Below are 13,647 nucleotides of genomic sequence, written 5' to 3'. Positions count from 1 at the left end.
TAATTTGGTGGTTGTAACCAGCCTGAAAATTACTTTAAAATTACCTCTCAAATTGCTTTCCCAATGTTTCGGCTGACAAAATTCCCTCAATAAGAGTAATGTTGCGCCAGAGGTCATCATCTGCTGCCCAAACACCATATAGTATGGGTAGATCCCAGACCAGAATGAGTTGCAGACCTCAACGCACAGCATATCTTACTAAGATTTTCATCCCAGTCCTTTTGGTCACTGCGAATATAGGCACGAATGCCAGCAATCACATAGCGATTTACCCGCACCGAAGCATTAGCCTGAGGAGCGTGCACTGCCGTCAAAATATGTTTAATGCGATGACTCCTAAGCCATTGAAATTTTTCTGATCTAAGCTGCGACCCGTTGTCGGACACAATGCTCTGGGAAATTAAATGTGTGAAAAAGATCCTCCATAAGGTATTTGAGAACTACGTCCGCTGCAAGTTTCTTTACTGCTCTGAGAAAAACAAACTTGGAATAATGATCTAACACTATGAAAATTCCAATATTCCCGCTACGCGACCTAGGATAAGGGCCTATAAAATCAATATAGAGCCACTGGAAAAAACTCTGCGACTCGACTGCCTCTCCTACAGGTGGACTTAACGGAGTGTTCGGAGCTCTAGTCATCATACAACTTTCCCTTTCATGCTGAAATATAGTCCTTCACGTCATTCACCATTCCTGGCCAAAATTAATACCGACGATTCCTCTCAAGAGTTTTGTGAATCCCGCCGTGAGACGCTAATGGATGGTCATGCGATTTCTTTATTACCTCCGGGATCATAGTTTTCGGTATCCACAATTTCCATGCGTAAGCATCTTTGAGGAGTTCCCCTCTAGAATGTTTGGAGCGTCAATATACTAGTGAATCCACGATTTTCAGATCCGGAAGTTTATCTAAATTATTCATAATCCCCTCCATCAACTGTAAAAAATCAGCGTACTTGAAATGTTCGGAGTCGATGTCCACCAGCAATCCGTGATTGAAGTCTACTGCCGCTATCCGTTCATGTTCAACTCTCGACAAAACATCGGGCACAACATTTAGTTTTCCCTTTCGATGCTCGATTGCGAACCGAAACCCTTGCAGCTTTAAAGCCCACCTTGCCAATCTGGTGTTTAAATCATTCTGCGACATCAGCCACTTTAAAGACGCATGATCCGTGATGACGGTAAATTCTAGACCCTCTACACAAGCCCGGAATTTCTTTATGCTTACTAAAGCAGCAAGGCATTCCTGCTCTGTAACCGTATAATTCCTCTGTGCTTTATTTAATTTTTTGGACACAAAGGCTATAGGTAATTCATCTCCAGTCTCAGATTTCTGCACGAGGACCCCTCCCACACCAGTTTTACTAGCGTCGCAGTGTATAAAAAAGGGTTTCTCGAAGTCTGGGGTTTGCAATACTGGAGCACTTCCTAGCCTAGCCTTCAACATTTCGAAAGCCTCTTTCCCCTTTGGAGTCATTACAAATTTACATTTGTTCTGTAAGAAATTGACGCAAAATTTCCTATAAATTTTCGATACCATCCCGCTAATCCTAAAAAACTTCTTAAGTATTTAATTGAGATTGGCAGCGGAAAATGGATCTCTGGATCCGTTCGAATACCTCCATCTCCTATTATATGTCCCAAGTACTTTACAGTGCGTCTACAAAACTTGCTCTTCTTTACATTCAATGTTAAATTTGCTTCTTGTATATATGTATATATTGTATATATTCTTCTATATGTATATATGTATATATATGTGTTCAATATGTATATATTGTATTGTATATATTCTTCTATAGATATATGTTGTAAAAATAATCACAAATTACTTTTCAGTGATTTGTTGAGGAAAGACTACATATATTTTATATCAAATGAAAAACACGTGGCAAGCTTCAATATCATTGTTTTGTTTGCGACTTCTGGTTAGAAAACAGTTACCAAAATGGTTTTATGATGGTAAGTTTTCTGAAAATGGTACAAATTACTTTAATGTAATTGGTTGACGAAAGTAAAAACCATAACAAAAATAGACGGCATGTTTTAATATAAGTGTCGTTTTTACAACTGTTGGTTAAAAAAATATAAAAAAAACATGGTTTTTTGCTGGTAAACGCTGAAAAAATAACCACAAATTACTTTTCAGTGATTTGTTGAAGAAAGACTAATTATATTTTATATCAAAAACACCCGGCAAGCTTCAATATCATTGTTTTGTTTACGACTTCTGGTTAGAAAACAGTTACCAACATGGTTTTATACAAATTATTTTCAGTGATTGGTTGACGAATGAATTAGAAAACTACACATATATCATACCAAAATAAAAAAAGACGGCGTGTTTCAATATAAGTATCTTTTTTACAACTGCTGGTTAGAAAACTATTTAAAACATGGTTTTTTGCTGATAAATGCCGTAAAAATACTACATAACTACATATATTCTATACCAAATAAAAAACAAGTGGCATGTTTCAAAATCATTTTTGTTTTTTTACGACTTCTGGTTAAAAAACAGTTACCAACATGGTTTTATGATGGTAAGTTTTCTAAAAACGGTACAAATTATTTTCAATGATTGGTTGAGGAAAGAGTGAGTAAAGTAAATATATTTTATATCAAATGAAAAACAGGCGGCAAGCTTCAACATCATTGTTTTGTTTACGACTTCTGGTTAGAAAACAGTTTCCAACATGGTTTTTTGATGGTAAGTTTTCTAAAAATGGTACAAACTATTTTCAGTGATTGGTTGACGAAAGAATTAGAAAACTACACATATATCATAACAAATTAAAAAAAGACGGCATGTTTCAATATAAGTATCTTTTTTACAACTGCTGGTTAGAAAACTATTCAAAACATGGTTTTTTGCTGATAAATGCCGTAAAAATACTACATAACTACATATATTCTATACTAAATAAAAAACAAGCGGCATGTTTCAAAATCATTTTTGTTTTTTTACGACTTCTGGTTAAAAAACAGTTACCAAAATGGTTTTATGATGGTAAGTTTTCTGAAAATGGTACAAATTACTTTAATGTAATTGGTTGACGAAAGTAAAAACCAAAACAAAAATAGACGGCATGTTTTAATATAAGTGTCGTTTTTACAACTGTTGGTTAGAAAACTATAAAAAAAACATGGTTTTTGTGGATAAATGTTGGAAAAATATAAGTGGAAAAATATAAATGTTGATTTATAAGTGGTGTAACATAAAACACGACTTTCTTTTATATATATAGATTTAATAGAAATAGTTTTAATATTGATTTCTTACAAATATCAATAGAGAGTGCAGAGGCTCTGGTGGTGCTTCAAGTTGAGGCAATTTCACTTTCCCGGAAGCGCAACACAATCCTTTTGGTTCGTTGTTGAATTTGAGAGCCTGACTTTGAATTTGACTTCGTTTCTAACTGACATTTTGACATTTGACATTTTCATTTGACATTTTCTTCTTAGCTGTCTGCCTAAATAAAAAAGTATGGGCCAGGGAGGAACGCTGTCGAACGGGACAAAAAGTATCCTATGTCCTTCTCCTGGCTCTAAGCTACCTCCCTACCAATTTTCACTCAAATCTCTTATTCCGTTCTTGATTTATAAGTGGTGTAGCATAAAACACGACTTTCCTTTATATATATAGATATAGATTGCTATATACAGTATACATATACAGTATTCTTTTATATATATAGATTTAATAGAAATAGTTTTAATATTGATTTCTTACAAATATCAATAGAGAGTGCAGAGGCTCTGGTGGTGCTTCAAGTTGAGGCAATTTCACTTTCCCGGAAGCGCAACACAATCCTTTTGGTTCGTTGTTAAATTTGAGAGGGTCATGAGGGAGAGATCTTTACCACAGAATTTCATCCGGAGGGAGAGATGCTGCTATCCTCCGGGTTTGATAGGCAGATTCGTGAGTGAAATTTTGAGTCAGTTTTTTATATTCTTTTCATTCATTATTATTGTTTTGCAGACATCTGGCAGGTTTACGGTGACTGTGAGAATATAATGGCTCTATCCGGACACAGTGGCGCTGTAATGGAAGCCCATTTTACGCCGTATGGTGTGGCCGTATGGCCGATCGGCCGATCGGCATGTCTACATTTGGGATGTCAACACGAGGCGCATTCTATACAAGCTGCCAGGACATAATGGCAGTGTAAACGATGTAAACGCCGGAAGGTGATTTCGTCCTTACCAATGCTACACGCTGAGAGTGTGGGACGTGAGGCCCTATGCTCCTGGCGAGCGGTGTGTAAAGGTATTTTAGGGCCATCAGCACAACTTTGAGAAGAATCTGCTTCGCTGCGCTTGGTCACCGGGAAGCGACAAAATATCCTGCGGTTCGGCCGATCGGCATGTCTACATTTGGGATGTCAACACGAGGCGCATTCTATACAAGCTGCCAGGACATAATGGCAGTGTAAACGATGTGGATTTCAGTCCGAAAGAACCTTTAATTTTGTCTGGATCCAGCGATAAAACCTTGTATCTGGGCGAGATTGAGGACTGACCTATGGAGAAGCCAAGTCAAAGGATAGGCCCACTGCTGGAGACTCCAGTGGAATGACAAAATGGAGAAATCGAAGATTAGTTTTATGATCAAGATACAAATAAATAATTTTAATATAACCCTCCCCCCATATACACAATTGCGTCGTAAAAGACCAATCTATAAAGAGAGTCTTCCAGCGTAGCAGAATCGCGTCATAGTTCGCATTTATAATTGCAATTTCTGATAAGCGAGCATTGATTTTCCCAATGAGTAAGTTGAGAAAATAATTAAAAAAAACAATATGGTTACTTTTGAGAGGCGTTATATCACAAATAAGTTTTATTTTGGATCAATGAGTTAAATAAGTTATATCGTTCGTTGCTGCGGTGGTTGGAGATGATTCGTTTTGTTTTATTGCTCTTCGTGGCTTATACTGGCAGCGCCCTTGTCGAGGCCGAAACGCTGGTCTTGAACAATTGCCCAAAGAACTTGAGACCCGTAGCTCCACCCGGAACCATACCCAGTACCATTAACAGTAATGCTATTATTTGCGCCACAGCAAACAGAACTGTGAATGCGGTGCTTTTGGCCACCAAGGCACAATACAGGGTTAACAACAGGCAGGAACTGTACGATATGGAAGTCAGGAGTCTCGGCTTTGAGAACATCTGTCGCAGAAAGGCTCCGAATCCGGACAAAAAGCAAAAGCTTAGTATAAAGAAGAGACTGCCCAGGGTGTAGAGCAAGGCAAACTTTCGGGCTTTCAAGATAAGAACGGGAATGTATAGAGTCGATAGGGATATGCAGAGTCCTCCCATTCCCAAACAGGCCACAAAACCCACAATTCTCTGCAGTCGCGACTGAAATATAAACGAAAATGGATTATAAATAAATTATTTAGGGTTTAGGACTCAATGTAATCCTACCAGTTTGGGACAACAGGAGTCCTGGGTGTCCTTTAGCCAGCTATTGGCCTCCGGCTCCGTGTTTTTGGAAAATAGTACCAGACTTGGGACCTTCAACTGTGGCAGCTTCACATTGAAGCTCTTCTGATCACTCTGCAGCAATAAATATTCATCCAAATCGGACTTTAAACTACTCATGGCTAAAGTAGTTTTTCACAACTTTTTCTTAAAAATAATAATTTTCTTATTTATCGTGTGTCGTGTCAGAAACAAAACAAAACATGCGGAAAGGTACTAACGCCTGCGTATCGCCAGCGATGCCAACCTGCTTTTAGACATAGTAGGTTGGTTTTCCGTTGTTATCGGTTATTGTTATCGCCTTTCGCGCCCAATTTTTAATCGTTTTCAAGTTTATTCCAAACCAAGAAGGCTTTGCATTCGATTTTCTGGCCAAAATGTGGGGTATATAAGGGGCACAAGCATTTCTTTTCAATCAGTCGGAGCTCAGCCGCTCAAGGAGCCACAACTATTTTATTTTTTGTATTCTTTTTATTTTTATTTTTTTCTTTTCGACTTCTCTGATATTTATTTATTTTCTCATTTTAAATTAAACAATTAACGATGAACATTTCATTGTCGAATCAACGGCCTTCTGATTTTCATTTATTTTCGTCTATATTTAATTTTTTTTATTTTTCAACCATATGGGTGATCTGGAGACGATGATCTCGACGATGATATGGATCTTATACATATATTTATTTTTATTTTATTCCATTTTTTATTTTACATTTTATTAAAAATGATAAATGACTGTGGTCTTTTCCAATCTCCAACGTTTAAAACCCCCCCTTATCTTATTTATCCTTTTTTTGCTTTTTATTTATTTTATTACATATTTTATAATTTTTTTATTTTACATCTTCGGGACCTTGGTCTCCTCATTTTGTTCTTCATTTTGTCGAGCTTGCCCAACATCATCTTCCTTTTTTTATTTTTAAATTCGTTTTTTCCATTTTAATTCGTTGATTTTTTAATTTTACATTTTATCAAAAATAATAAAACACTGTGGTCTATTCCAATCTCCAACGTTTGAGACACCTCCTTCTCTTTTAACCATATATCTAACGAAATAAAATAGCCGTTAAATTCAAGGGTTCCAAACGCACTTAATATGGCCATTAATTATTTATTTATCTTTTTTTATTTTATTTTCTTTTTATTTATTTTATTATATATTTTATAATTTTTTTATTTTTCATCTTCGGGACCTTCGTCGCCTCATTTTGTTCTTCATTTTGTCCAGCTTGCCCATCATCATCTTATTTTTTGTTTAGTTTTCAATTCGTTTTTTTCCATTTTAATTCGTTGATTTTTTAATTTTACATTTTATTAAAAATAATAAAAGACTTTGGACTTTTCCAATCTCCGACGTTTAAGACACCCCCTGCTCTTTTTTTTATATATATTTTTTATTTTTTTTACCATTTATTTAACTGAATAAAACAATTACCGGTTCACTCTCTTCAATTGGCCCATAGCCGTTGTACTCCAGGGTGGCGAAAGCACTCAAGAGGGTCATCAATTAATTCCAAATTAATCTTTCAACAATTAATTTTATATAATAATAATGTGGTGTTATTATAAACACTTCTCGACTTCTCTGATATTTATTTATTTTCTTATTTTAAATTAAACTATATTTCATATATAACTATTTTTAACAATTTTTTCCCAATAATATTTTTATATAAAAAAAAAAAAAAACTTTTTGCTGCCCGACTTCTCTGATATTTATTTATTTTCTTATTTTAAATTAAATTATAAACAATGAACAATGTTTTTTCCAATCGGTTTCACTTTTATCTTATTTTTTTTATTTCTTTTTTTATTTTATTTTCTTTTTATTTATTTTCTTATATATTTTATAATTTTTTTATTTTTTATCTTCGGGATCTTCTTTGGGACCTCATCTTGTTCATCTTGCCCTTCATCACCTTATTTTTTTTTTAGTTTTCAATTCGTTTTTTTTCATTTTTATTCATTAATTTTTTAATTTTATATTTTATTAAACAGTTGCTAAAACTAATGACATAAGGAATGTCTTGCCAGTTCCACCAGGGGCATCTAGGAAATATAAACCACCATTTTCATCAGCGATTGCCTTCATTAAAGTATCATAAACTTCCTTTTGTTGGTAATTCAACAGGGGTACATTCCTTTGAACTACTAAATCTAATTCCTGGTGATCATATTCACGTTCCCGTTCCAATTCTCGATTAAATGCGCCATTCATTTCACGATTTGGCGCTGGCATTCCTAACCTGATTAATAAATTACCGCACATGAGGTAACACATATCTTCGATCAAGAGTAAAGCACGATTATGTATCTCCTCATTCATCTCAATATCGTGATTTCTGGAACTGACACGTCTTTGATGTAAAATATCTTCTGACATACTATCCTTGTATTTGTGCCACAGGTTACATGGGTTTGATGGAAAACATGTCGAAATTATGATAGCGAATAATGTGCGTATCTGACTTGGAGATGCAGAGATAATGGCTTCAGCGATTGTCGTATCCCAATGGGTATCGTTTTCTAATAAGTTCAATTCTTCACATGCAGCACGATATGTTGGGAATATTACACCATTAACAGTTCGTAGTGTCTCAAATGAAGTTGGCCCACGCACATTTACCAGCAACAACCGCAAATAGAAACATTCATCATTCTTTGGATGAACTGTATACATACGACCAAGAGCTTCAGTAGAACGCACATCTGGATACCCAGAAACCGCATCACCTTGCTTCCGTCTTTGAAAATTCTTGGATGAAGCATTCCAAGTATAATAACGTGGCATCTCCGAGTAAAGCAAAGTTCGTGCAAACTGATCGCTTTGGCAGATTGCAAAAAAACTGGTCAATGTAGTTGCTGGAGGTGTTTCACCACGTTGCATAGCATTCGAAGCCGTGAAATATACTCGTTGACCATTCTCTAGATGCACCGCCAAATGTGTAACAGTAGGATGACGTTCGTGAATGGGAAATCCGAATATACGCCAAATCGCTTCATTACAGTTCACATAACGACCAACTTGATAGCGTGAAATTTCATCGTTGGTATTCGAGGATTGCAATTTCGTGACATATTTGCAAATATATTTTATGGACTTAACTGAATTGCAGTATTCAACGTTGCAATGTGTCTTGAACGTTTTAGAAATAAGTGGCGAATATGGAACAATCCAACTGTTGTCGACAACGAAATCCATTCTTTTCACTTTCGTTGTGACAGTTCGACCGTTGTCATCTGGTGATCGACGCCGATACAGCGGATACCCATCGTTGCCAGTGACAGTCTCCGCCGTTAATTTCCGTGGATATCGTTTAGAGCACTTTCCATCGACCATGCAAGGTGATTGGGGGTTGATGGCACCACACGGTCCATGAATCATATTAGTAGTAACAACATCATCATGATCAGGAATCTCGGCACATATGATATCATCTATTTGGTCAGGCTGAATTCTTTCCACTAACCAAATAAGAATGTGTGCGTGCGGCAGGCCTCGCTTTTGCCATTCGATTGAATACATCCAGCATCGAGTATCTCCAAAGACGCGTTGTTTAACAATAAAGTTCATCAGGGACCGAATTTTTTGCCTGAATATACGTGCTGTGATGTCGTGTCTATCATTTGATGTTTGTCCGGGAAGCAGCAATTGAGTAATTTCTATCCATTTTGGATTACAGGTAAAAGTAATAAAGAGATCTGGCCGGCCGTAATGACGAACATATGTCATTGCATCTTGTGCATGTTCATGCAAATGACGTGGGCTACCAATGTACGTCGCCGGCAGAATAGTTAATCGACCAATATTAGCTGCATTTCCTTCAGTACTAACTGCATCACGTAAATGGATGTACTCCTCAGAACGCAGTTTGGCTTGGTTCAACCTAATAAATGTTAAACGATCCGTTTCTATTTTTACATACATGTCAACGCAATACTGCTGAAACAATCGACGAAACCGCAGCAAATAGTTGTCAGCATTTTGACGAATCATCAAACGATATGCATAATAATTCATTGAGCTAACTTTCTTTGTAGTTTCTTCACCTGAAATTAAAAATTTGATAATTAACCATTTCAAAGGCAAATAATACAGTTAACTTTACCATTCAATGGATTTATCATTTTAATATTAAAATAATATCCATCTTCTCCTTGCCTTCTCCTTGCCCGTTTTTCAAATTGTTCACCAACAATCAGGATGGCAACTTCGTCTACTGTTGGAGCATTAAATGTGCGTTCGTGTGTTCCAGATGGTCGTTTATCTGCTTTGATGACAACTTTATAGTCATCATTTGGCATGCGCTCTAAAGCACTCTTAAACAACCTGACCAACGCATGATGTTCATGAAGCAGACACTGCAAGTCTTGAAGAATTTGTAAGTAATTTTTATATATATAAAAGAAAGTCGTGTTATATGTTACACCACTTATAAATCAAGAACGGAAGAACAGATTTGAGTGAAAATTGGTAGGGAGGTAGCTTAGAGCCATGAGAAGGACATAGGATACTTTTTGTCCCGTTCGACAGCGCGAATTATACTCCACCGAACTATACTCCACTTATAGTAATGAATAAAAGTAAGTAGGCTGTGAGCGTAACGTATCATATTTTTATGTACGATATTATGTATTTATACATTTATAGATATCTATCTATATATATAAAAGAAAGTCGTGTTATATGTTACACCACTTATAAATTAAGAACGGAAGAACAGATTTGAGTGAAAATTGGTAGGGAGGTAGCTTAGAGCTAGCTTAGGGACAAAAAGTATCCTATGTCCTTCTCCTGGCTCTAAGCTACCTCCCTACCAATTTTCACTCAAATCTGTTCTTCCGTTCTTGATTTATAAGTGGTGTAACATAAAACACGACTTTCTTTTATATATATAGAAGATTGCTATATACAGTATACATATACAGTATTCTTTTATATATATAGATTTAATAGAAATAGTTTTAATATTGATTTCTTACAAATATCAATAGAGAGTGCAGAGGCTCTGGTGGTGCTTCAAGTTGAGGCAATTTCACTTTCCCGGAAGCGCAACACAATCCTTTTGGTTCGTTGTTGAATTTGAGAGCCTGACTTTGAATTTGACTTCGTTTCTAACTGACATTTTGACATTTGACATTTTCTTCTTAGCTGTCTGCCTAAATAAAAAAGTATGGGCCAGGGAGGAACGCTGTCGAACGGGACAAAAAGTATGTAAGAAATCAATATTAAAACTATTTCTATTAAATCTATATATATAAAAGAATACTGTATATGTATACTGTATATAGCAATCTTCTATATATATAAAAGAAAGTCGTGTTTTATGTTACACCACTTATAACTCAAGAACGGCAGATCAGATTTGGCTGAAAATTGGTAGGGAGGTAGCTTAGAGCCAGGAGACGGACATAGGATACTTTTAATCCTTTGATAAAATATATATAGATATCTATAAATGTATAAATCAGAGGTCGGCACGGCCCTATCTCGGGGGCATAGGAAATTTCTCTGCCCGAGCTCTGCCACACACACACAGTCATGCTCACAGCCTACTTTCTGCTATTCGTTACTAACACTAATGCGGTAAAATAATATCAATGTATTGGGGTGCCGACCACTGGTATAAATACATAATATCGTACATAAAAATATGATACGTTACGCTCACAGCCTACTTACTTTTATTCATTACTATAAGTGGAGTATAGTTCGGTGGAGTATAATTCGCGCTGTCGAACGGGACAAAAAGTATCCTATGTCCTTCTCCTGGCTCTAAGCTACCTCCCTACCAATTTTCACTCAAATCTGTTCTTCCGTTCTTGATTTATTAGTGGTGTAACATAAAACACGATTTTCTTTTATATACAATTATATATCTTTTTCAAAATTAGATTAAAAAAAATATATTCTTATTTTTGAGTTCCCATTTTGATACAGTGTGATTCTTTCATTTTAGAATTTCAGAACTACTGCTTAGGATGTTAGATTTTTAGAACTAACTTATCTTTAGGGCTCTAGGTCCTTTTTATAGCTACCCTTGCTGAAGCTTTTTGCAGATCAAAGCTCGAAAGAGAGGCTCTCTGAGAGAATAGATTGAGTCGGAACCTTTTACTTGAGGTGTCAGTTGACATGGAAGGCTTTGGGTCTCAATTAATCGAGGTGACAAGAAAATGTGAAGTGGGTTCCCATTTAAGAATGTTTTGATCTGTTTAGTTTTAATTCACTTAAAAGGAGTGAGAAATATTTGATTCGGGATTTCTGTTTATCCAAATATTGTTTTGGTTTTCAATCTGAAGTGACTCTTAGAAATTGGAAATCTGAAATGAGGCTGTTTTCAGCCGAATTGAAATAATTAAATATTTATGTTTTTACAAAAATTGCAGCTGCATTACGAATTTTGATACAAAAGGCTTCAGCTTCGGTTTACAAAATTTACTGATATGCACTTAAAGAAATTTTGTTGATATGTTACTTCCCCATCCTTAAGAATTTAGCCTGTCCTCAGGCGGTTAGTTTGGGGTATAACTGTAGGTCATGTTCTTTATTTTCTGAACCTTTAGTTTCGTCTTCGGGACTAATAACCTTTTGTTTTTTATAATTAATTATTATCCTTTTTGGGATGTTCTTAAATTTATAAATCAAATATATGAGTATAATAATAATTATTATTGATAGTAGTATTAATAGAATCGTTTGGGTTGTAAAATATTGTTTTGAATGGTTTTGGAATATTTCTTTGGCTACGATATAGGATAAAGGTTCGAGTCTAGTTATGTTGTTGTTTACATAAATAGTTCGGGTGTAATCAAGCATAGTATTTGTTATTATTACATCTTCTATTTGTATAGAACAGTTGAATGCTTTTATTATATTGTTTCCGTCTGCAATTAAATCTTTATTTATACAATTCTGATTTAGCAAAGTTTTTGGCAAATTCCATGTTATTATAATGTTGGGTTCAATATAATTTAATTCGAAGTTCTTGTACATTTTTGTATATCTACATTCTGTATTTGTTTGTCTTAAGAGACCTATTATACATTTATTATTTACTATTTCTTTTGTTTTTACTTCAAAGACTTGCTGATTTTTTATATAATATTCATCATGCAATGTTTCGGTTATTATATTCTGATTCTGATCCGGATACGGTAAAATTTTATAAATGGGGGTTTTAATAATAGTACGAGGAATATGAGAAATTATCAATATTTCGTTAGTATTAACTTGTAACCAAGTAGGTGTTTTGATATTTAACAATTTTTCTGAATTAATATGTTTAAGCGGGTCATGTTTTAGGAGCTTTGGGTTGAATATGCCTAATCTTGTAAATTGCATTCATAATTCAATGTCTTCTACGTATTCTGTAAATTCTTGTAAATTGAAAATAAGGATTGCTAACCTTTGGTTTTCGTATTGGTTTTCATTTAAACGATTGACTGTTTCTATTCCTTTATTAATTGCATCAATTACTTTATTTAATTCGTTGATCTGTATACTATTTTCGGACAAATCAATTTTTGATTCTAATTCTTCCTTATCTTGTTGATCCAATGTGCCAAATAAATATTTATAAAAGGTACCTCGAAATTTGCAAGTCCTCTCTTGTTTCGTTGAGCAATTTTGATTCCGTTCATTTCTCTATTTAATTTTTCTTTTATATATTGAATTTGATCCAAATGTTCAAAATCGCGTTTGTTCCATTAGATTTTTATAAGTTTTTTCAGTTTTAGTTAAATTGACTGTGAGACAATGTCTATTCATAATTAGTGGGCAGATCTATGTTACCTGTTTGGAAATTTAAGTATCCATTTTTTGCTTGGATTGGATTGATATCTATGTTCTGACACACGGCGTGATATATAAGACATAATAAAGTTATTATATAAAAGATAATTTTATTAAGCTGGGTTGTCTTCCGGTGGAAATCTGGAATTATTATATTTGCTGGTATTAATTTTCTTCTTCTTTTTGTATTTCGATTTATAGTGAGTGATTTCTCTACCTCTCTTTTCTTCTTTCTCTTTTCTCTTTGCTCTTTCTACATAAGAGAAATTTCTCTTTTCTACATAATGTTTTTCGTCGGTTTGTGTAATTTGGCCTGTCTTCCTAAAAGCATTTGTTGTTTTAGATTTTACAAGTGGGGCTTG

General features: G+C 34.8%; 1 protein-coding gene, 1 long non-coding RNA gene and 1 pseudogene across 3 annotated transcripts; 1 reads left to right on the top strand and 2 right to left on the bottom strand.

Moving 5' to 3' along the window:
* Positions 1-3,844: 3,844 nt before the first annotated feature.
* Positions 3,845-4,659, top strand: LOC122321879 (U5 small nuclear ribonucleoprotein 40 kDa protein-like; annotated as a pseudogene).
* Positions 4,660-4,815: 156 nt separating this feature from the next.
* LOC122321850 (vesicle transport protein SFT2C-like) lies at positions 4,816-5,720 on the bottom strand. The gene is made up of 2 exons (XM_043212819.2): positions 5,437-5,720; positions 4,816-5,370 (listed from the first exon to the last, which is right to left on the bottom strand). The coding sequence occupies exons 1-2, from the start codon at positions 5,611-5,613 to the stop codon at positions 4,939-4,941; spliced, it is 609 nt and encodes a 202-aa protein (XP_043068754.2). The 5' UTR covers positions 5,614-5,720; the 3' UTR covers positions 4,816-4,938.
* A 1,549-nt stretch (positions 5,721-7,269) lies between these two features.
* On the bottom strand, positions 7,270-10,842 carry LOC122321875 (uncharacterized). 2 transcript variants are annotated; one of them, XR_011443957.1, is made up of 3 exons: positions 10,477-10,842; positions 9,603-9,855; positions 7,270-9,543 (listed from the first exon to the last, which is right to left on the bottom strand). It is a non-coding gene; the product is annotated as an uncharacterized lncRNA (long non-coding RNA). The 2 variants fall into 2 exon arrangements; XR_011443956.1 differs by lacking the exon at positions 10,477-10,842 and having other exon boundaries at positions 9,603-10,225.
* Between the last annotated feature and the right edge of the window lie 2,805 nt (positions 10,843-13,647).

Source organism: Drosophila bipectinata, unplaced genomic scaffold (assembly GCF_030179905.1).
Source record: "Drosophila bipectinata strain 14024-0381.07 unplaced genomic scaffold, DbipHiC1v2 scaffold_267, whole genome shotgun sequence".
Classification (NCBI taxonomy): Eukaryota; Metazoa; Arthropoda; class Insecta; order Diptera; family Drosophilidae; genus Drosophila; species Drosophila bipectinata.
The sequence above is the reverse complement of the archived record's forward strand: the minus strand, read 5'-3'. Positions and strand labels throughout refer to the sequence as shown.

Coding starts and splice junctions, on each gene's coding strand:
- LOC122321850 (XM_043212819.2), bottom strand. CDS start 5,613: ATGAGTAGTTTAAAGTCCGATTTGGATGAATATTTATTGCTGCAGAGT. Junction 5,371..5,436: donor ACTCCTGTTGTCCCAAACTG/GTAGGATTACAT, acceptor TTTATATTTCAG/TCGCGACTGCAGAGAATTGT.